This window comes from Astatotilapia calliptera, chromosome 5 (assembly GCF_900246225.1).
Source record: "Astatotilapia calliptera chromosome 5, fAstCal1.2, whole genome shotgun sequence".
Classification (NCBI taxonomy): domain Eukaryota; kingdom Metazoa; phylum Chordata; class Actinopteri; order Cichliformes; family Cichlidae; genus Astatotilapia; species Astatotilapia calliptera.
In genome coordinates this window covers 25,043,632-25,067,481 of record NC_039306.1, presented here as the reverse complement: position 1 = coordinate 25,067,481, position 23,850 = coordinate 25,043,632, and the positions used below count along the sequence as shown (strand labels likewise).

At 43.1% G+C, this 23,850-nt stretch overlaps 1 protein-coding gene across 7 annotated transcripts in view; it reads left to right on the top strand.

The window, feature by feature from the left end:
* Window positions 1-23,850, top strand: part of LOC113022717 (tensin-2-like) — a 34,712-nt gene that overhangs the window by 862 nt on the left and 10,000 nt on the right. For 2 of the 7 annotated variants that reach the window (XM_026168428.1, XM_026168426.1), the window contains exons 1-14: window positions 2,336-2,770; window positions 10,479-10,584; window positions 10,679-10,716; window positions 20,174-20,206; window positions 20,309-20,358; window positions 20,521-20,704; window positions 20,824-20,874; window positions 21,047-21,169; window positions 21,269-21,333; window positions 21,577-21,660; window positions 21,780-21,892; window positions 22,051-22,111; window positions 22,367-22,442; window positions 22,887-23,016. In XM_026168428.1, the coding sequence (XP_026024213.1) occupies window positions 2,648-2,770; window positions 10,479-10,584; window positions 10,679-10,716; window positions 20,174-20,206; window positions 20,309-20,358; window positions 20,521-20,704; window positions 20,824-20,874; window positions 21,047-21,169; window positions 21,269-21,333; window positions 21,577-21,660; window positions 21,780-21,892; window positions 22,051-22,111; window positions 22,367-22,442; window positions 22,887-23,016 (1,237 nt within the window). In that variant the 5' untranslated portion in view covers window positions 2,336-2,647. Of the gene's footprint in view, window positions 1-2,330; window positions 2,771-10,034; window positions 10,153-10,478; window positions 10,585-10,678; window positions 10,717-12,870; window positions 12,960-20,173; window positions 20,207-20,308; window positions 20,359-20,520; window positions 20,705-20,823; window positions 20,875-21,046; window positions 21,170-21,268; window positions 21,334-21,576; window positions 21,661-21,779; window positions 21,893-22,050; window positions 22,112-22,366; window positions 22,443-22,886; window positions 23,017-23,850 lie in introns of those variants that run through there. The other 5 variants (XM_026168430.1, XM_026168427.1, XM_026168431.1 and 2 more) reach the window with 5 other exon arrangements.

Here is a 23,850-nt window from a genome sequence, read left to right as displayed (position 1 = left end):
GAAAGGGGGGCACAAAGAAATACTTTCTTATTCTCTAAAATGTCTCACTTTTAAAAAAATAATTATCTGAGTCTTACAACAAACAATTGATAGATTGATGCATATATACCATCAGAACAGTGTACATCACTGTCACAACAGCGTTTGTTTTCATTCAAAGGTTTTATGATTTTTCCTATAATGGTGGGCCGGTCTCTAGTCAAAATGCCCGGGACGATTTTTTTGTCCCAGTCCAGCCCTGTATGCAGCTCATCTTCAGTCTGGTGTTACCTACATCTTCCTATTCAGAAGGCAGAATTTCCGAGTTCTGAGTACAATCGAAAGCACCACGACTGCAGTTTTTGTGTTGGATGTAAAAAGCAGGCTAGGATAGAATCAGGCGTGGGATTTCTCTCGTGGAAATGTGCACATTATTTTTTCCTTTCTATTGGTAGGTGGCACAGTGCACTTGTGGCAAGTAAGCAAGCTAGAAGACCGGCAAAGTTATGGAAGAAACACATTAACAAGAGAATTCTGAGTAAAACCAAAGTTACTTTCCCTAGTAACTAGTTACTCTGAAAGTAACGATTAACTTGAAGTAACTGAGTTACTTTTGATAGAAGTAACTAGTAATGTAACTAAGTTACTAATTTAAAGTAACTTACCCAACACTGATTGTAATAGACTGAAATCGTGGTACGGTCCCCCTTCTCAAGAAGGCAGTTGTACAGGTTCATCTTAAGTTTGCTAATGAGCATCTAAATCATTCAGGAAAGATTTGGGAGAAAGCAAAATGTGTAAAATCCTCCTTCCTTCAGTCAGAACACTGAAGATGGCATCAAAGGAGTGGCTAAAGAGGAAGCACATTAAGGTCATGGAGTGGCCTAGCCAGTCTCCAGACTTCAGTTCGATAGAAAATCTGTGGCAGAAACTGAAGCTTCGAGCTGCCAAGTTTCTGTAAAGAGGACTGGACCAAAATCCCTCCTGAGATGTGTGCAAACCTGGTGACCAACTACAAGAAAGATCACACCAACAAGGATTTCTCCACCAAGTACTAAATGATCAAATACTTATTTCACTCGTTGACATGCATCTATTTATAACTTTTGTGTAATGTGTTTTTTTCTGGGTTATTGGTTGATATTCAGTATCTCCCTTTTAACATGAAACTACCATAGAAGTCAAAGCATGTTCATTTCTTTGAAAGCGAGCAAACTTACAAATAGGTCAAGTAGGTGATCAAATACTTGTATCCCCCACTGTATCCACACATAACCAGCCCCCACACCTGTCGCCATGACAGTTAAGAGGATGGCACTCACAGGAGGGTCCTCCATACCCTTTTCCACTTCACACCACAAAATGACAGAGGTTCATGTCCACACGTTAAGTTTTCAAAGAAAGCTGCCTTGATTTTATCTGAATTTATAGCATACAGCTTTTAATCTCTCACTATCACTGATTTCTTCTCACTGCTGCTGTAGATGCTGATGATTTGATGCCCAATTTAGCTCCCGGCCACAGATTTGTCTCACATTTAAACCAAAGACTGCTTTGTACAGCCTAACCAAGCCCTAAAAATGTGGCTTTAAAAAGAGTTTATTGTTGAAGCTTTTCCCCTCCCAACTGCAAAAACCCCCAGATTGAAGCAGTATTTTGTCTGGGGAGCCCAGTTTGAGGATTACAGTTGTGTGTGTGTGTGTGTGTGTGTAACAGAAAGAGAGAGCTGTAGTCTGAAGGAATGAACACAGATCTAAAATTTAAGCACAGAATGTGTCATTGTTTTAATTTCAGTGGAGAGAGAGAGCTGCATCCAAGTGAGGAAATAAAGCGAGGTCGGTGATGATGTCATTTGTCCTGTCAAACAAGGAGGTGAAGCTGATTACGTTTTAGGCTACATAAACGCCCATGGGACACGCCGAGATAGAAGACTTTTTCTCGAAACAATGCGGAGAGGGAGAAGAGTGATCAGTGCTATCAAGCCAGCAGTTAAGTTCTCATGAGCAAAGCCACAGAGACCAGAAGGATGACATGTGTGAAAGAGGTTCAAACTAATCACTCTCCCATGAGGAAGAGGAGCGTGAGAGGAGCTGCAGTAAAGCCAAAGCATAAGGGAAGGGTTTGACATCAACAAGCCAAAACAGCTGCCCCCTTCTCCCGCACAGCAAGGGAGGGAGAGAGAGAGAGACAGGGAAGACTGGAGGGTCTGTAAGTGTAGAGCACAAGACATTTGAGGGTCTGTAAGCTGGAGAGAAGGAGTTATTAGCAAGTGGAAACGGTGGAGGGGGGCGGGAGGGAAGAGAGAGGCGGTGAGTGTATGCTTGTATGTTTTCAGAGTGAAGATAGTCAGAGAGCAAGGGGCGCAGGGGGAGTGTAAGGGGATGCGGGTTGAAGGGTAGGTTCTTGGTGACAGAGGGAGAAAGAGCGGTTGTAAGAAGAGAAGTCAGGGGGTGGAAAGTTATCTGGGGTGGGTTTCGAGGCAGGGTAAGCCGTCAGAGGCGAAGAACAGAGGTGTGAGGAGTCGCTGAGAAGGACGGAGGAACATGCTGGAGAACAAGAAGAGAGAAAACATGAAGTGCTGAAAGGGGTGGAAGAGAAGAGGAAATCACTCGCGAGGAGCTGAGGAAATTTAAAGATTAGAGGTGCAAGAGGCGTGTTTGCTGCAAGAATGGGGTGCATTCACAGTACGAGCACTGTGGGGATACAAAAGCACGCACATGACACAGAAACTGGAGGAATCCCTGTGAAGGCAGACCCTGAGGTACCTCCTGAAATCCTTCAGCTTGCTGAGGTAAGTGAGTAACCATCAACACGCTGGTTGTGCACAGTTCCATCCTCAAACGTGTGCAGTTTGAAGATAAACACAAAGTAAAATCACAGGTCATTAGAGATCAGCTGTTAAAGTCAGTTTGAAACACTCTAGCTCTCACTTTACATCCACAGCACCCGCTCGATCTGCTTTGCCATTTGACTCAGCAGCAGAGGCTGAACTTATACACTCATCACATGCTTGATAACAACCAAAGGAATCCAAAGAATTGCCACTGTGTTTCCAAATTAGACGAGGCCTGGACTCCAGAGCTGCTCTGTCTCTCTTATGAAATATTCCAGCAGCACATCATAAACAGAAGTGTGCATACCGAAGGGATCAAAGTGTTTGGCATGTTCCTTTTAGACCTCTCTCAGAAGCTTGTGAGCTAAGAAAGCTAATAAACTGTAAACTAAAACCACAGTCATCAACAGTGAACCAAGAAAAAAGGGGGGTATGCAGAGCAGCGGAAGGGAGGATTCATGCGATCGCTGTTAAATGATGTTCCTCGGGTATCAAAGGTTCAGGAGGAAGTGGTATAAGTTACTGTCTGGTTTTGACCCACCGCCTGCCTGTCTGCAGCCTCTATTTAGGAACATCTATGGATTTAGGTGCAAGCTACACTTCCACATGCATGAAGCCTCCTGGTATGCGCACTGGAATATGTGTGTTCTCACATGTTAGAGTAAATCATATTGTGGCATGCTCTGTGTCAGTGTTAGAAGAGAGCAAAAGAACAAAAAAGGTAAATAGGAAATGAAAAAAGTTGTGCATCTTTAATAAAACACACAGTGAAATGAAGCTGAAAGCTCAGACATCTGTGTGACGAGTGTGTAGTTTCTCTCTGATATTGGAGATATTGCTGGAACAAAAACATTAGATCATTTGCGGCTTCATATCCCTTGCTTGTGTTTTCCTGTGTGTGTGTGTGTGTGTGTGTGTGTGTCAGAGCATGCCAAATTATGATGACATAGTCCCAGCTGAATGGGCGGACTCGTATGAAGTGGAGAAGAATGAACTGTGTGAATCTGTACATGCAACCAACAGTGCAGGAGTTTGGGGTTTTTTTGGTTTTGGTGGGGGGGGGGGGGGGGGGAGAGTTTTTTCCTCTCTTTCACACAAATGAAAATCTGAACTAATTCTTGTTCCTATTTTGAGCATTTTCATAGCTTTTAGAGGCGACAGCCCCCTACTCCTGCAGGTTATAAATACCCAGCCAGAACTTGAGCACACTCCTGGCTCGCCACCTGCTCCCGTCCCTTCCTGGGCAGATTGTATGTCTGTGTGTGAGTGCGTGTGAGAGTTTTGTGACTCCTGGTCTCCAGCATGTCATCACTTGTGAGGTGCCGCTGAAAAAAGAAATGAGGCATTTAGTGCCAAGGAGGTGTGCGTGCGTGTGTCACTGTACTCTGTATTTATTTACAGTGTGCGTGCGTGCGTGCGTGCATGCATGCAGGCGTGTGTGCGTATGTGGTTGCAGCTGTATATTTTTGCCAATGTGAGGCAGTGGTACAGTGTATATTTCAGATAACTAAAGCTTTGTATTGAGGCACATGACAGAAAACTCTCACGACACAAAGCGGCATTACAGCTTCATTTTAAAAAGCCAGGGTAAAAAAAACAAAGCCCTAATAAATGCAGTTCAGTCCCTTTCTTCATCCACACGTTAGATGTGGAAGTCCTTCGGGCTCTTTGGTCAGTGGAGATGCCTGGAGAATGACACAGACTTTGGCTGCGAAAAACAAATGGGGTGGGGTTCTAATGCTGCAATGCAATACTGCAACACTGCTGATAGCCACAGGAGCCTCTGGAGACTGAATGTCCGTGCAAACAGAGATCCTTCTTACTGGTATCACTGCATATAAAGGGGGTTGGGCATAATCTAACAAACACCTGTGCAGCACAGCGTAGCATATATTCAGTCCTAGTGTTGAAAAAACCCAGTAAAATTCATTAGAAAGCTCAAATTATTCAAACTTTTAAAGCATTCAAAGCATTTAGCAAATCGTGCCAAAAAGTTTGTGTTTACTGTCTGAGTCAAATTAAAATGACAAAGCATTTGTCAGCATCACCTCAGCTTTGAACTGTACTGCTTTTATGACAAATGCCTCGACAGTTGTTTGTGCAGTTCCAGTTTAAACTAAACTTTGGCTTTCTTGTTGTGCTCCAGTTATTTGACAGCGTTGTCCTCCTTGTCGCCCTGATCTTTTGAGCGTGGTGTTAAAAATGCTTTCCCGATGTGTAATTTTCTGTCCCTCTGTATGGAACAAAATCCTTTTGTATAGTTATATTCAGAAACACTCTGAACCAGACCCATAGTGATGGGCTGCTTGAACAAAATCCAAACAATGTGCAGCAAGAGTTAAGCAGAAGCGAGCTTTGCCATCATGGGAAAAATTTAAAGATCGAATGACTTTTAGACGAGCAAACAACAACGACGGTGTTGTTGTAACAACTGAACTTCAAAGTTGAAAAGACATGTTCAGTTCACATGAAAATGTTGTTTTTAGTACAAGTTTAAATCCGTACATTTCAGTTTCATGATGATAGCATCTCTCCAAAGCTGTTTAACTTGGCTCACCTTACTTAATGTTGTTAAGTAAGCTGGAATAGGTGGAAAGGACTGTTCTTTATCCTGAGTTAATTGACAGATAACTACCACTAAATGTGCTCTCTGCTCACATACCAAAAGTACTTTATAAAGGTTATTATTTAACTAGACTGTTCCCTAAGATTCTGATTAAAATGTCAGATGAATAATGAATGGCTTAAAACGTGTGTGTCAGCTGATTGAGGGATCATTCAGATATTTTAGGAATCGGTGTCTCAGGAAAGCCGTGAGGACCCCACACACCCATGCCCTCACCTCTGTGAACTACTGCCATCTGTCGCACCCACACAACCAGGCTGAACAATAGCTTCCCCCCAGAGCTGTGGCTGCTCGGAACCAGGCCAAGAACGAATAAAGACTGGAAATATCCTTCCAATGTAACACACTGTATTGCTGATCCATCAACTATTTAATTTCACACTAGATGTTGTGGCACATGCCACTTTACTCATCCTGCTGAACTGGTGCACAGTATTATTGTGCTACCGTGTAGTTATTGGATACTTTTATAGCTTTAACTTAATCTTCTAAACTTTTGTAAGAGCTTCAAACCAAATTTCACTGCACTGCATAATATAAGTACAGCAGTAACAAGAATGTGTTCGCTGGAACAAAAGCAGTACATCCAAACTAATTACATCACCATGATGAAAAAAAATATACAGCTGTCTATGCTTTTCAAATAAGTTTAACAGTGAAAACGTCCTCAGTTGGAAAATGTGCTGCACTGCCACAGTGTGTCCACTGGGTAGCAGCCTTGACCCATTCTGATATTTCAGGTTCAACTTTCTGACTTACTGGCAACAACAGATGGAAAGTGCCACGGTTATAGCGTGGAACTGATATGCTGCTTTAATGCCATATCTCTATAATAAAAATGTAAAAAGCTACATTTGAGTGATTTTTCTTCAGTGGCAAAGATTTGCAACATTAAAAATCTTTGTCATTTATTTGACCCGCGGCAAAAACAAAGGAAAAATTGATGCAGTGTTTGTTAGTCACGTGCCATCTAACTGTGACTTCATTGCAAGTGTTGTTTACTTCACTGCTATTAGAGTTTGTACTGTCCCCATATGTCATACAAAATAATTCCAAGGTATGTATTACACATATTACATTGCTTTTATGCCGCTGAATGATTTTTGTCTTTATCCTTTCCTGTAATTTATTTCCATAATTATTCAGTTTGCTTTACGTTGAGTGATGATTGCAGCTTTTTTTGCAGTGTCGTAGCCGAGGGAACATTTCTGCAGGCGATCTCAGACCTGTGAAGTGACACATGCATTTGTGTGTACTGCATCTCTTTGGATTGCATTAGTCCAATTGATTCAATCTCCAATATTCACGGGTTACATAAGAACATTCAGAGTGTAAACGGCTGAGATGAGATGATGGTGATCCTCTCCCCTCATATGCCCTCAGCCCTCCCCCCCATATACTCCACACTACCACACACACAGACCCAGATGCATCACATTCACTGGATGTTACCGTTTATATGAGCACGTGTCGATAGTCAGATGACTCGGTACTCTGTTCTTTTGTTTATGAGATCAATGCGTACAGCATGATGGTAACGCGGTCCATCAGAGGCAACAGCCAAATTCATCTCAGAGGGCTTGGTGGCTAGATGGGTTACAAATATTAGGCAGCCTGAGAAAATGAGTGCAACAGTGATTTCATTATGGAAATCCTTTCTTTGGTGGATCTGTGTTAATCTACACTCCATACTGTATGAACAGTATGACTGGACAAAGTCAGTGGTTAGTTCTGGGGCCTCACAGCAAGAGGATCCTAGACTCAAGGACGGTTTGTTTGGAGTTTGCATGTTCTCGCAGTGTCGTATGGGATTCCTCTTGCAGTCCAAAGACATGCTTGGGGATTAGGTTGATTGAGGGATGACCCCCACAAAACCTGTATTGCATAAGTGGAAGAAAATTGACCACTGGATTTGAGATTCTAGCAACTTTTTTTTCTATAGTCATATATGCCCACTCTAATCCACCTACCCACCATCAAATAGCATGCTTAGCTCCCTCTGCTCACATTCATACTGTCAAGCAGGCAAGTAAAACTTTAGCACCTTTCAAAAGAAATATCACAAACTGCTTCACAACAAAAATGCTAAAACGTCAAAACAAAAGGTTACCCAATTAATGAGTTTTAATCAATAATCAATTTTTATCGATCAATTTTAGCTGCCTTTTAGAAGAGATCACTGGGTCCACAGCTCTCAGGCTCTCTCAGAAGGGTCGAGTTGTTTGTTTGGAGGCCACAGTAGCCAATGCCCCTTCAGTTCTCAGCCTTGTATCCTGCACAGCCAGCAGGCCCAGCTTGCATGACCTCAGGGACAGGTTGGGCATGTATGGATGTAAAAGTTCACTGATGTATGCTGGTTTGTGTCAATGCAGAGCTCTAAAAGTCTAATCCACAATCATATAGTGGACCCAAAAGTTAATGGGGAGCCAGTGTAACTGAATTAGTAACAGTGTGACATGTGAGTACTTAAAAGACTTAGACAGAAGCCTCTGAACAACCTGCAGACGCTCCAAAGAAGCTTCCTTCAGACTAGTGAACAAAGTGAATTAATTACAATAATCGAGACGTGATAAAGGCATAAAAAACAATTATAACAGTAATATTCTAACCACCTCTTGGATGTAATCCCATGTTTAGCGAACAAACAGGAGAAGCCTTCGTCTAACGCTTAGTAAGACAGCAAATAAGTGTATTTTCAAGAAAAAAGTATTATTCTAAAGCTCCTGATTATTAACCGTGAGGTCATTTAAAATGAGATTAAAATAAATTGCAGTGCTTTAATTTGAGACTTAAACATTATTGCTTGGTAAACCTTTATTTTCAACTGAAATTGGATTCGAAACACTTGAGTTCAGTAAGCAAGTAAACGTCAAATTAAAGAGCATTTGGAATTTTTAATGAAGCAAGTCAGAAACTTTGCAGCTGTTATATGGTGTGCTGCAAAGCGCGGTGTCTGCAAATCAGCTGCGTTTACGTTCGCATTATAAGCAGCCGCACAAAAGCTGACGGTGAGGCCGCATAAAACATTCAGTTGACATTTCTTGTCATTAAGGATTTAAACGGTGTACACTCCACTTGAGAGGCAAGGCTCCTTTATAAAACATTCCAGTTTAGCGACACTCACCGTTTAAGGCGGTGAGGGAAGCGAGGCCAGTCAATAATCATTTGTGAGAGGGACCAAACCGGTGTTCAACTTCCCGAGTTAAAGTCAAACCAAGGCGTCCAAAAAAATGTCTCAGCTGAGATGTGTTTATTTTAATTAGATACAGGCATTTAACATGAAGGGAAATTTCAGCATGTAGTGGTACTATGGGATGTTTGTTGTCCTCCACCTCTCCTACACATACCGCACTCTCACACCATCTCCTTCCTGATGTTTCCAGGCCCCTCCTCATCCTCTGCTCTAGGAAAAAAGTAATGGTTTAATTTGCTTCACATGCCGTCAAAAGGTTTTGCTTTGGGAGGGCGTTGCCATAACTCTGTATAAACATTGTCCCGCTTCTCGCTGGGACAGTTGAGTATGAGTTTATAAAAAGAAAAATCCATGGATTATGAGTCAGGGAGGTGAAATTATTAGAGTGCATATCTTCACCACAGCTGTGTGTGGATGTGCCTTAAAGACATTCAAATTAATCGTTGCTTTCAAATGATCATTTTTTTTATTAGTGCTTACATGAAGAATAATGCAGCCAATCATCATTCCCACCATATTAAGCAAAATAATGTTTGTTTGATTTCTGAGAGAGAGTGAACAGTCATACTAAGCCTGTTTATGTCAGATTTACTGTACCTTTGGCTTTGCGTAAAGAAGCTCAAACCCTGGGTTTACACAGCTGCCAGGACTGCCCAGTGTGGTACCACCTTGAAATGTTGACAGGAAACTGAGCCTGTCTTCAAAGAGGAGAAGCCCCAGCTACTTAAGCCAGACTAACAGGGAGACTAAATGTAAGTTAAATATTAGTCTTTTGTTTAGCTGAAAAAGATTTATCTTCAAAGTCAGTATGTATGCAGGCAACACAGTTCTTTGAGATGATGACAATGCATGTGTGTATTCATAATATTGGACATAAATTAGTCAGGGAAATGGCCAATAGGAAAAAAGGTTAACCTGACAATGACGCTAGAGGTCAAACCAGGGGAACATGAGGATTCAGTTTTTAGTTGGTGAAAAGTTGGAGTAGAGGAGTTTACGGGACATCTCAGTGTTTTTGGTACTTTTTCCATGTTCCTGAACTGCCGGGGGAGGCCACTGCTTTTGGGAATTCCATCACCAAAAGAGGAGTAAGGCAGACTTTGGATACACTTGGGGATACGATGTGTAAAAGTAACATGCACAGGAATGCGAGAATGTGAATGTTTTACTAGCAGGACTTTAATGTGACAATCATTGTTATTTGCTTCACCTGACAGTTGTGAAGTTGTGGTTGATCAGTATGGAGACACAGAGAAGCTTAAAACAGTGACCACGGTAAAATAATAAAAAGATTAAAACACGTTTATCCCCTGACAGAATCTGTTAGGTTCAATTCGTCTTGCCTGTGACCATACTGCACAGTCGACTGGGAACAGCAGCATGTAAAGCTTTTCATTTTTCAGTCTTAGCCCCCAGACTGAGACAGAATAAGGACAAGTTAAAAGACAAGACAACAGGATGCCTTCAAAGACAACATGATACGACAGCTGATATTAGTGGAGGAAGCTGAACGTACAGCAGGTAGGACACCAGTGCTCATGCTGGTGTATCACTAAACCAGCGCATATCTGTACTGACAGCAGCCACGCAGGGGATAGTGAACATCTAGTGCTTCAGATGGAAGAATGCTAAACTCAAATTGAGAAACTTGGTAAACCTAAGCAGGCCCACAATCTACTATTCATGTTATCACGAGGGGATCGATGGTTTCAAGCTGCTTTCATGCACACAGTTACCGCCTCACTAAATGAATGATTTCCACTGAGGAGGAGCCTTTATTTCGTCCTTTGTAACATTTCTATGTCTCGTGTGTGGTGATCAGATTTGATTGTCCTGTGTATCCGCAGCTCTCCAAGTCAGGGAACCATGCCTTCACACTGAAAACACTAAAGAGGAGACGAATGTGTGATGTGTGCAAGCACAACATTGACACCCCTGCGGCTTTCTGCAAGGGTGAGTCCACATCTCAGGGTGGTAGCAGATCTAGATGCAGGTCAGAGCAGCTCGCTGACTCTCGGAGTAAATTATTGCTTCTTTTTGCTTACAGAGTGCAAGGTTACAGTTCACAAGACATGTGAAGCCAAGGTGAGCTATACATTTTCTACCTGCATACCTTACCTCCTCCTGCCCAGAGCAAACTGTGCACCTTTTTCAAAGGTTTGTCAGGTACCGACGTTAATGTGATGTTAGTCTTAAGTGGAATAAGCCATGTGCATTGACCTAGATGTCTGGTTAAAGAAGGCCTGCCTCCAGAACTGCACTCATCCATGCAGTAACATGGATGAGAGGGTGAGCTCTCAAGCACCCGGAAAGTCTCCGTTGTTTTTCAAAGTGACTCTTAATAAAGTCTGTGGCTTTAGAGGTCATGACTGTATATATGATACATCATTACTCATCATTAGCACTGTGAAAATAGCTCTCGGGGTGATCAATTAGGGGCAACAGGGATCTGTGAGCTGTCAGTGGTCTGAATGCACAGTGAGGGATCAGTGAGGAGGAGCCTAGACGAGAAGTCTCAGGGGATAATGCACGTTGCAAACAAATGCCGTCTGTGTGTCCGTCTACAGATAAGTTGCTGTTTGTTATAAGAAAGCCAAATACGATTCTCAACTGGAAAACTGGAAGGCCCTTGTTTGCAAGCAGTCACTTTGTAGTGCTCTCTGAACAAACGCACTCACAAAGCTCAGTGAAGCTAGTGCTCACAGCTTCAAACCACATGCTCTGCCGTAAGACAATCTGCATTTGTCTGTTGGTGATTAGAAAGGAAATTGCCCAGTAAACACTTTAAGCTCAGCTGAGCTTCACCACAGCGGCATATGTGCATTAGTAAGTCCTGGTTTTAAAAAAGCTGCTTATACACTTTGAGTAAGATGTCCCGACCTTTGCTTATAGAGTCCCCCAAAGAGTGGCCTGTTTCATTTAAACTGTGTGAGAGAAGCACTCTCTCCATCCACAGCTCATGTCAAGCCATTGGCAGCAGCAGCTTCTACTCTCATGTGACCCCACTCACATCACCTCAGTGTCACACGCCACTGAGTGAGTTCATGACCTTGCTGGAGCGGGACTGTTTTGTCTCACTCAGTATCCAGCAGCACAAGTCGTATACATGCACTCAAAAGCAGCACACCTGCCCTCTCTCAGCGCCACACAGAAGGACCTGTCATATATATTTCTCTGCTCTTCTCTTCACCAAGGTAACTCGCACACTCTAATGGTGTATGACACGCCTCTACCAGCTGTTGTGACTTAGTTGCGCGTATTAAAAGAGGATTATTATTTTTGTCATATGCATCCACCCTCCACCGGTCACCGGGGCAACAGCCAAAAACAATTCTCGGAGGCTGCAGGAGAGCGGGTGCCACGGTGAGTGGATATCGTCACGCAGGATGATGATCAGTCTGGATAGGAGAAGTCTGAGCGGGTAAATATAGAAAATAACGCGAGTGCCGCAGATGCCTGCGAGTGAGTGATCACAGGGGACGCAAATAAGTGAGAGGCAGCTGGGGAGGCAGTTTTTGTCTGTGTGAGAGTGCGTGTGATCAGTCCCATTTGGGGCTATTCATAAATAAAAAGGAACACTGGGTCAAGGCTTCAGACTGGTGTGCTTCATATACCAATACCCCCCCACCCCTCGTAGGTTTCTGCTGTTTGTCTTCTTGCTATAGAACATGTCATAGCACCACCTTCTTTTTCACTTCTTTCATTTCTTGCGTCTCACTGTCATCATCTCTTCTAACCTTTAATCTCTGTTAGATTGCTCCTTTTTCTGATGTTTTGCCGTCACAGTTAAAGCATCTCCCACCTTCTCTGTGTCATTTTTTTCTTATCTCCTTTTCAAATGTTTGATCCTTTCATCAGTGTGATACAGCAGTCACCACTACAGTTATAGTATGTTTTTTCCCCCCTATTTTTTATCCTTTGCGCATCGTCTTGTCTTTTCCCATCTCATCAAGTGTATGTCCCCGCTGCTATTTGTCCTCCTGCCTCTTGTCATCACTCTCCCTCGGGGCACCGGAGAGGTCACTGTACATCAGCACCCACTGTCTGCATGTGGCGTATTGATGTACGCGTGCGAGGGGAAGTGCTTGCATGGCTGATGTGCGTCGCTGCCTTCTGTGCGTAAGGCACAGGCAAATCGGGAGGGGAAACGCTATGTTGCATGTGCTGCTGGCACTCTGCAAGTGTATGCAAGAGAGGGAGGGGGGGGGGGGGGGGGGGGGCAAACTTAGTTGGTGAAGGAGAGTGAGCCGAGAGGGAGGTAGTGTATGACACTCTACACACAACGCTGCTCAGAGGCAGAGGGAAAGACTGAAGCTGCTTGTTGTGAGGTAAAAACACGCTCCGCTCTATATTGACTGACTACAGCTTTTTGCTTTAGTTCGCCTTCAGCTGCAGCATCAGTTTCAGCTTGTCTAGGTTTTTATTTTCTACCGAGTAACAGCCTTACCATCTTTCTACGGTGTTAGCTCAAACTGTGCGGCATGTGATTGTGCATATTATTCCATTAAAGCCGTAGCCAGAGAGCTCTTGCTTTGCCCAGAAAGAGGATTTTGTTTACTGTGATTAAGGAAAGTGCAGAAATTTAAGCAGAGATTCCTGCTGTGACCTACAAAAATACGCTGATTTTAATTATTTAAACTGGAGAATGGATTCATAAGACTTACTTTTTCATGAGACAGTCGAGCAGGTTAGTAGTTTATGGGAACTGGGCCTAACCTGTGTTTCATTCGTTTATATATAATACATTTTGTGCAAGACTTGTTAAGGGTTTGATTGGATGTATTTGTGTGCATGTGTCTGCTACTGTGTCTGTGTATTTTTATTTGCTTGTACTTTATTACTTTTAACTGTATCAATATTAATCCTGTAGATATGATGATGCAGGTTCCAGATTACCGTCTACTGCCTCAGTGCTGTGCTGTTTGTTATTGTGTGTATGCAAAGTCACCATTTAGGACCAAAGGACACCAGAGACAAAGGGACCCAGTCACCTGTCCTGACACCATCTGATGGATCCTAATGTCATGCAGTGAAATACAGATGGTTTTACACTGTCTGCTCATGCACACCAGCTGTTCTCCTAATGTTTTGTGCTGATATATGAAGTGACATAGGGTCATGAGTTTGAAATGATGTGAATTCAGATCAGTTTGCAAATGCTCAACAGATTATAGGCTGGATTTCCTTTTTTTCTTCTTCTTCGAGCAGATGCTGATTATTAGTCTAGTTCTTGACCAGCTGTCCTGGTTTTCTGAGTCTCTTCTCCTTTCCGTTGTCTTAAGCCGCCCACTTTCTCCTGCACGTCTCACAGCTGGGGCACAAGGTAGACGAGAAGTCAACAGATGTTTAAAGTGGATGCCGTTTATTACAAAATCCCAACAGATTGTTTATCTTTGTAACTCGATTAGGGTGGTGGCTTATCACTGTCACTGTGCTGCTGCTGCTTTTTATAACCATGATGTACTTGTCCACAAATAATTATCAAGGTTAATTTAATTTTACTGCTTTACTCACCTTAGCAACAATAAAGCATCGGCGGGCACAAGGGTGCACACAGATGCACGCTCAAAGCGTTTATATTTTTTAATTTCCTGAGAGGCTAAGCCACACCGTAATGCTTTGTTTAATATTCCAGGAATTATACAGCTCCCATTTTCTTAACAGGGTCATAACAATGTTTTAAAAAAAATGGTGTCTGCTTAGATGATGTCACTGTATTGCGCAGGGGATGCAGATAGAAAGTTTTGATTCAGTTGCTGCTATTTTTCCAGTTGCTGAATGTCAAAAGGCATGCGGTGACAATGGGACCAGCTCCAAATGTATGTTAGTTATGAGGCAGCCACGTGACACATTCCTCAAAATCGACTGCCAGATCTCTTGAAAAAGAGACTTTGTGGGATGATTGACAGACAAATAGACAAAATGAGCCTGTAAGTGTTCTGGGGGACATTTAGTCTAAAATAAGGAGCTCTATTAAAATAGCTCTGAGAAATCTCTCTGCTCTGTGTCAGTGGTCAGGAGGCATGTTCAGCTGTTGACATCTCTCTCCTGGCCAGCGGTCAGTCTCTTTTACTGTCCCTGTTTGCCTCTCCTCTTTCCTCTTCCTGTCTTCCTTTTTTCCTATGTCTACTTTGTGTTCCCTCGACATTTGGTTTTTCACTTTGAGCCCTTATTGCTTTATCCCATGGGTCAGTTTTGTTAGTTAGTTGGTGCTGTGCTTTTGATGCGCGTGATGCTTATCGAGGTGCTCTTTGTCATCTGACGTTGTTTATTCAGGAGGAGTGCATGCCTGCATTTCATGGCAGGGATGATTGTGGTCATCCTGCCCCACGGCTTTTTAAGTAGTGAGGCAGAGAGGGGGGATTAGAAGGGGGCGACAGACTCCAGGAGGTAGGAAATAGAGAAACGAGGGATCAAAGATGACAGGAGGATGAAAGGCAGACTGCTAACAAGACGAGAAAGAGGGCGTGTTGCGCTTTCAGGTAAAGCCTCATGAATCTCTCCAGCCGCTAAAAATAAAAGCCCACAGATTTTATTTTAGCTTTCAGCAACTTTGGGCATGAGTGACTTTTTTGTGAGAGTACAGAACATGGAATAAACCTGGTAATTTAGATTTTTCCACTTTCTGGTTTGAAGGCTTACTCACTTCTCCCTCTCTGAGGCGTGATGTCAGCTCTGAGTTGACTGTCAGATTGAAGCTCGTTCCCTCTACATGGCACGCTGACGCCTGTGTCTCAGACACTCACATTTATCTTCTGCCTTCCCTGCTGTGACAGATCTCTCTGTGTTGGATTTCCTCTCCCAGGAATAATTCAGGATGTGGCAGTGGTCAGATCAGATTCATATTCCAGCTGCAGTTGCTGTGCTGTGGATGGGATTAAAAGGAGGGAAAGTTTAATCAGAATCAGAAAGGGTTTTATTGCCAAATGTTGAGCAGGTTTACAACATTAGGAAATTGCTGCGGTACTTAGTGCAAAACATACTGTCAGATAACGCTTAAATAAACATAAAAATAAGAATTTTTGGTGCTAAGTAGATAGATATATACATGAGTGCAGGTGGGGATCAGTGCAAACATGGAATGATGCAGTGAACACAGCGTAGGGTCATGTGTTAGTGGCGGGAACAGTCATACGGTTATTGTTCATGTGTCCAACAGCAGAGGGGAAGAAACTGTTCTTATGGCGAGAGATTCTGGTGCGAATGGACCGGAGCCTCCTGCCTGAGGGGAGCAGGTCAAACAGACTGTGTCCAGGGTGAGAAGGGTCAGCTGTGATCCGAGCTGCACGCCCCAGTGTCCTGGAGGTGTACAGGTCCTGCAGAGATGGGAGTCTGCAGCCAATCACCTTCTCAGCAGAGCGCACAACACGCTGCAGTCTCTGTTTGTCCCTGATAGTGGCTCCAGCGTACCACACAGTGATGAAGGAGGTGAGGATGGACTCGATGATTGCAGTGTAGAATTGCATCATCGTCCGTGTTGGCAGGTTGAATTTCTTCAGCTGCCTCAGGAAGTACATCCTCTGCTGGGCTTTCTTAACGACGGAGGTGATGGTGGGCTCCCACTTCAGGTCCTGGGTGATGGTGGTACCCAGGAAGCGGAATGAGTCCACAGAGGTGATGGGGGTGTCAGTCAGGATGATGGGGGGGAGTGGAGCTGTGTGCTTCCTGAAGTCCACAATAATCTCCACTGTCTTCTGGGCATTCAGCACCAGGTTGTTGTGGCTGCACCAGGACACCAGACAGTCAACCTCCCTCCTGTAGGCAGACTCATCCCCGTCCGAGATGAGTCCAGTAACGGTGGTGTCATCTGCAAACCAGCTTGACAGACTGGTGGGTGGAGGTGCAGCAGTTGGTGTACAGGGAGAAGAGCAGAGGAGAAAGAACACAGCCCTGAGGGGAGCCGGTGCTGATGGTCCGAGAGTCCGAGACATTCTTTCCCAGCCTCACATGCTGCTTCCTGTCCGTCAGGAAGTCAGTGATCCACCGGCAGATGGGATCAGGCACATTCATCTGGAAAGAGTGTGGATCTAAACAGTGATTAAAAGTCAGGGATTTATTTATTTATTTATTGTTAAGCTACACTGTGAAAGAAAACATTAAAGAGCTTTTCAAAGATCATTTTGGGGGGGAAATATTTGCTTTCTTGCCAAGAGTTATCACACATCTGTCTGTTTGAGATGGATTCAGACTGGAAGCAGACAGCAGGAGCTAGATTTTCGCCGATTTTGGTGATTCCTCATTTTTACTCTTTCTTGTGAGACAGCTATCAGCTGTAGCGTCCTATTTTATATGCACACGAGAGTGGCATCGATATTGGCATCTAGCTGCCAGCAAGGAAGCAAACATCTCAAAAAGGCCAGCTTTTTGTTATCAATTGCTTGCTTTGCTCAGCACTACCATTTTTTTTTTACCAAGATAAACCAAAGAAACTAAATGGATGGATGTTTCTCATTGACAAAAAAAAAAGACGTTTCACCTGATAAATCGATCGGCTAATGAGTTCAGTAACAGTCGTCGAGTCCCCTGAAGCGGGGGGTGGTGTAGGGGGGTCGCGTGCTGTCACTGGCACCTCAGTAATTGCTGACTGATCAACGAGACAAACTGAACCAGATGGCTCCTTTCCCAGTGGCTCCAGCTTACAGTCCACATGCATTAATGAAGACCCTGAGGCTGGCAGAGCTACCAAAGACACGTGTATGCTCTGCGTGTAATTTGTGTGTGCGTTACGTGTGAACCTAGGCCGAGCAGCGCTGACATCCTGTTGCAAATTGCTTCCTGTTGACTCTGATGTCTTTCTCCTGCTGTATTTCTATGTTCTATGCCTCTGGGTTCAAACCCTGGTCTTCTTTGTGTGCGTGTGTGCATGTTCATGTTTATACATGGGTACACATGCATGTGTTATGTCTGTCTCCCACTGTTCCTTCCAGGAACTGACTACTTTATCCAGTAACAACCTTTATTAAACCTGTTAAGAAAAGAGTTATCCCCTGTGGCTGAATCTCTGCATTCTTTCATTTCCTATTATAAGTTTTATAACTACTTTATGGACTCAGTGACTCTAAAGCGTCCCACGTTTATGCTGAATAAATAAGTGTTGTTATGCTGGTTGTCTGTCTTTATATAGGAGGTACACGACCTTCTTATAATTTCAGCAGGAGCTAATTTATGAAGCAGCAATTGTGCCCTTTCCCATTCACTCCCCTTTTTACTCATTCCTCCCTAGGTTGCACGCTCATTTACGTCCCCCTTTTTTCCATTCACACAGGCCTAAACCTTCTGCGTGTAATACTTGTCACCACTGCAACGTTGCTTGTAATCTGCTTTTTGTGTATTAGAAAATGTGCACTGTGAAATTTGAAAGTTTTATTTTGGGTAGAAATCTCAGTTCGACTGTCCTCTTGCCAAAAACACTAAACTAATCCAATTTTCCTGGTTTCAAAGCTCCTTTAAAGTGACTTAAAATAAATTGTGTTCTACTTCTCAGAAAACTCACTGACAATAGTGTAGCAGTAGGAATAAGTCAGACTGGCACCTCTCCTCGCCAACAAGATACAACGCTCAGACGATCTGCTGCTGATCTCTAGTTTTTGATACCATAGACACCTTCAGAGAACTTCAGTGGCTTAATATGTCCTTTGTTATTTGTAGCATGCAAAGAGCCAACAACATATGAGTGGTGGTCATAATGTTTTGGCGCGCCAGTGTGTAATATAGTCTCTTTCTGAGAAGCTGAATAGCAATCGTGATGCAGCTGCTTCAGCTCTTAATTTGGTGATCGTCACATCACAGTGCTGCATTTTACATAACATTTATTGTGTCTATTTAAAACCAAGCTGAGCTAACACACACAGCTAAAAGGATACAGTCACTGAACATGAAAACAACAAACACATTAGTGAGCCTGAAGAGACAGGCTAATGCTAACTAAGCCATCTATTACTAAGTACTCAATAAGAAACACAGCTTGTACTAGTGGCTTACTTTGACAGATGCTGTGCATAAAGACATAGAACCTTTTAGTAAAGGATGAGGTTTTTCTTACAAGAAAATTTCTGTTTTTGTGTACTTAGTTTGATCTATCATGAAGAGCAGGCTCTGGTTGCATGCAGGAATAAAATTTGCACGGAGAGATGGATTGCATAGCTTAAATGCAACCCTGAAACCTTTGCCTATCCAAAAATAATCTGCATAAAAATAATCTGCATTCATAAACACACTGATTCCTTGTTGGAAAAAGAAATTTGTCTGCTGGCTACAACGCAGGCCATGGAAATAAAAGTTTCCCAGATGCTAACCAGTCAACTGGTCATGGGGTCTGCAGACTGATTTTGATAATGACCAGATGCTTGGACAGCAGATGGTTACTAAAGACAGTGTTCAAAGCAGCCACAGTCTTAATGTATTGTTATGTCACCACAGAGCTAGTGAATGTAATCCTGCATGGTCACAGATTTTCCTGTTTTCCTTTCACTGTGGTTCACTGTGATTGGCATTTGACTAGTTAACCTGTTGCTTGAGGCCTGTCAGCACTTGCCAACACAGCCACAGAGGGCGGCTCAATCTCGTGGGAAAGTTCAAAGGTTGAAACCTGACATGGTGTCACCTGTCAAAGCGCACTACTGGGGCCCTTAGTTGCACTGGATTGCTGAATGTTTTTCGTTTTTATCCATGCGTTTCTTTCCATTTTTCTTTACCCTCTTACTTTCTATCATTTCAGCCGCATTAAACATTTTTACATTTTACGAGAACCTCCAGATGAGTCCGAAAAGTATCAAATAATCCAGAACAGAGGAAGCTACAGGAACCTGTTAAAGTTTACTGTCATAGCAGTGGCTGTCTTCTGTTCAAATGACCTCGGCTTCCCTCTGTCTCTCTCCATCTGTATACGTGTTTGTAGTTTTGGCAACTTACCTTTGGCTCATCACTACAAGAACTGGATGCCACATGTTGAGTCCCCCTCAAGTCTATCTATCAGTGTTTCTTTCTAAAGAGGCCAAAAGAATGAAAAAGTGAAATCAATCATTTTTATTGAGCACTTCTTAATAGCCTGAGCTGCTTATTCAGCTGCCTGGTCAGCACAATAAACACCATTTAGCAATGACTGAGAATTGAAAGAACACTCTTTGGCCTCAGGCTTTTTGTTGTTTTTGTTTTTTTACAATTGTTTACACACATGTACACATGAGCAGCTGTTGAAGTTTGTTTCTAAACATCTACGCTTGTGCGCACCACTGAGTGTATAGATCATTCTACGTGTGTCATCCATCACTAGTCCATCATAAGGAACAGCTGCATCTGTTGACCGACAGCTTCTTCCTGAAACCAGCTGCTCTGAGACGGAGGAGAGCGAGAGTGAATTTTACTATCCTCTTCATCAGCTCTCCTCATTCCACAGCGTTCCATCTCCTCATCTGTACTGCTGGAGCTGCACCAAAAGCATTAAACCAAACACATGATTTGGCATGAGCTGCTTCCTCCCAATGTATATGTGTGGGTCTGTTAAAGCTGCAAAGAAACAACCACGTGCTTTCTTTCCTTTCAGGTGACTCCCAGCTGCACCTCAACACCAGAAGTGGTAGGCTCTGGAGGGGGGGGGGGATCACATGTTTTTTGTCACAGAGAAATTTTTATGATGATGTGAGTGCAGCACCGAGATCTTTTTCTGCTTGTCTCGCAGCACACTTCCACTAAATCAACTTCGCAGAAAAAGAGAGGCTCCATACCAAGGTACCGCAAAGCCTGATCAAAAACACAAACACATTCAAACCAAAGAAAAAAGGCATTTTTGTGCATTTATAACAGACAGACACAGACAACAGCAAAATCTACAGTGAGGACATTAATTATTGCTCTGCCTGAACTAAAAGAATGGATTTTCACAATGTCCAGAAGTAAAAGCGTGGAACAGGTGATGGAGCACGTGATGGAGCGCCACTACGACTTTGACCTCACCTACATCACAGAGAGGATCATCTCAGTCTTCTTCCTGCCAGACCTGGAGGAGCAGCAGTACCGCAGAAACCTACAGGAAGTGGCCTCCATGCTGAAATCCAAGCACCAAGATAAGTTTCTGGTCAGTGTGAAAGACTGAAACAATAAGAAACATAAAATTCAAAACAGGCATAACAATGTTTAATATTAGATTCAAGCAATGGAGTTTTGGATTTGTAAATTTCTTCTGCCTTCCCCCAGCTTCTAAATTTATCAGAGAAGAGACATGACATCACCAGACTCTACCCAAAGGTACAGGCACTCACATCTGACACATAACTCAGGCTACTAAGACATCACCGAAGTGCATGAGCAATGTATGTGACATACTGTAGGTACATTTATATGTATATTTAGGGTTAATGAAAATACTTTACAAAGCATAAAACCACTAGTATTTGAAATATCTTGCTCTGCGATGCAGGTGCAGGACTACGCCTGGCCCGATCTTCATGCTCCACCCCTGGACAGGATCTGTGCTGTTTGTAAGGCCATGGAGACGTGGCTAACTTCTGATCCAAACAATGTAGTGGTCCTCCACTGCAAAGTCAGTGTAGTCTGAATACTCATCTGATTCCTTTGTGCTTAAAAAGTTATAACACCAGTAAAACTGATTTGATAATCCCTTTGATTTTTGTTTTGACAGGGGAACAAAGGAAAAACAGGGGTCATTGTGGCAGCCTATATGCACTACAGCAAGATAACAGCGGGGTAATCTGCATTTTGATTATTAGTCTGCTCTTAGCCTCAATATGCCAGCATATGTAAGGATCTACTGTTTGCACAAATGAGCCCTTATGTCCAAAAAAGCCACTAAAACAATCTTTGTGGATTTGTTTAAATCTGTAGATAAAGCCACCAACAGATTTCATGACTTCCTCTTAGCATACACCTCATCAACATCAAGCTCAAGAAATAATGAATGAACTAATACACTTCTGCCCGTGTTCACAGAGCCGACCAGGCCCTCACCACATTGGCCATGAGGAAGTTCTGTGAAGATAAAGTCTCCTCTTCCCTGCAGTCCTCTCAGAAGAGGTGTCAATCCCCTGCATATCATCCATTTCCTCCGCCCACCATTAATCTTTTCTTGTTGTGTTGCAGTTATCACCTCAGTCACTGTGTCATCACACCATTTCTTCACCTATCTTTGACAGATACATCTACTACTTTGGTGGTTTGTTGTCAGGTACCATCAAAATGAACAGCAGTCCCTTGTTCCTGCACCAAATCCTCATTCCTTCACTACCAAACTTCCAGGCAGGAGGAGGTCAGTTTTATAGGCTGCACTTTTTTTTAAATGGTAATTTTCAGTGTGAAAGTGGGAACAGTCAGTGTTTTACAATGTTGGGGGGGAGGGGCAACAAAGCCTCTGTCTGCAAATTCTTACCCTTTTTATTATCCCTAAACTTATTTCTGTATTTGCAGGTTTTTATCCTTTCCTGAAAATCTACCAGTCTCTTCAACTGGTGTATACCTCAGGAGTCTAGTAAGTAACTGGTCAGTGTGTGTGTGTTTTCAGCTCACCTCCTGCGGGCAGACATCTTTCCTTCCCTCAGTCTCTTTCACACATGTTGACTCTGTCTGTGTTTAGGTGGAGCTGGGACTCTGCTTATGTTAAAGTTTATGCTGTTTGCCAGTGTTTACCCAACTGTGGCATGTTTTGACTTGTTTTATGTATTTTAAGATGGACTGTCCATTTTTTCTACTCTGTGTGCGTGTACCTGTGTGTGTGTGTGTCTAGTGATCCACAAAGCTCCAGGGCAAGAAAGCTGTGCGTGACTATGGAGCCAGCACTACTATTGAAGGGGGACATTATGGTGAGAAATAGCACATGATTAACTGTATGTCAGTAATTTACAACCTTTCTTTGATTTCTATCCTCTCCGTATCCACAAATACATACAGTACATCACTGCAATAACTACAACACTACTGCGTGTTGTTTTTTTTAAGCTAAATCCTGTAGTCAGGATTTTATCCACGCTTAACAAAACGGCTACACAAAACACTTTTTGCCCTCCTGACTCTGATGCACTTTTGTAACCTTACTTTTGAACAGTGCTTGATTATTTTTAAACCACTTAAGAGTTAAATCTTCCCGAGACTGCATGATCATTTTCTCCCATCAAGAGGATAAAAATAAGTCCTTAGCAGCCCAGGAATAAAAGAAGGCATTTTATTTATCTCAGTGTAAGGGGCTGCTATCAATATCTTGAGACTATCGTTGTACACTGCTTTTCTATATGCATCTTTGTCCATAGGTAAAGTGCTACCACTGGCGGAGACGAGCAACAGAAAGAGAGGTGGTCTTTAGAGTCCAGTTCCACACCTGTACTGTTCATGGAGCCCAGCTGTGGTTTGGCAAGAGTGAACTCGACCAAGCCTGCATAGGTATAAAATTACAAGTCCAAAGTTTGTCAGTTGTTTGGAGGAGCATGGAATGGCAAGAAAAAAATGCCAGCTTGAAGCAATGACAGAGTCAGACAATTGGGCATAGAAACTGATGCTGGTAACTACAGTCATTTGTTTCAGACAACGTCACTTTTTCTGTAACTCACTTTAAGCATTTGTTTTGCAGACATAACAGCAATGTAGAGGTATGTCATCATTCCTTATGTCTACACTGCTCAAAAATGAAAAGAACAGTGTTTTTAATCAAAGTATAGCATTAAGTCAGTTAAACTTCTGGAGTATTGATTTGGCCAGTTACATTTCTGGAGACTGGCAGTTACTCTAAGAGAACTGGACAGGGCTGTAGAAGGTGGTTAGCACATCAGCAGGACCAGTATCTGCTCCTTTCTGCAAAGAGAAACAGGATGAGCACTGGTGTGAATCTCTCTGACCAAACAATCAGAAACAGACTTCATGAGGGTGGCCTGAGGCCCTGACGTCCTCTAGTGGCCCTGTGCTCACTGCCTGGCACCTTGGAGCTTCACTGGCATTTGAGATGATGGGAGCAGGTTTACTCTGAGCCCATGAGACAGATGTGAAAAAGCCCAGATAAGCCATGGAGAACTTTATGCTGGCTGTAACATTGTTCAAAATGGCCAGTTTGATGGTGGGTCAGTGATGGTCTGGGGAGGCATATCCATCAAGGGACTAACACACCTCTCCAGGTTAGGCAACAGCAACCTGACTGCCATTATGTATCGGGATGTTATCCTTAGACCCACTATCAGACCCTAAGCTGGTGCGCTGGGTCCTGGGTTCCTCCAGGTGCACGAC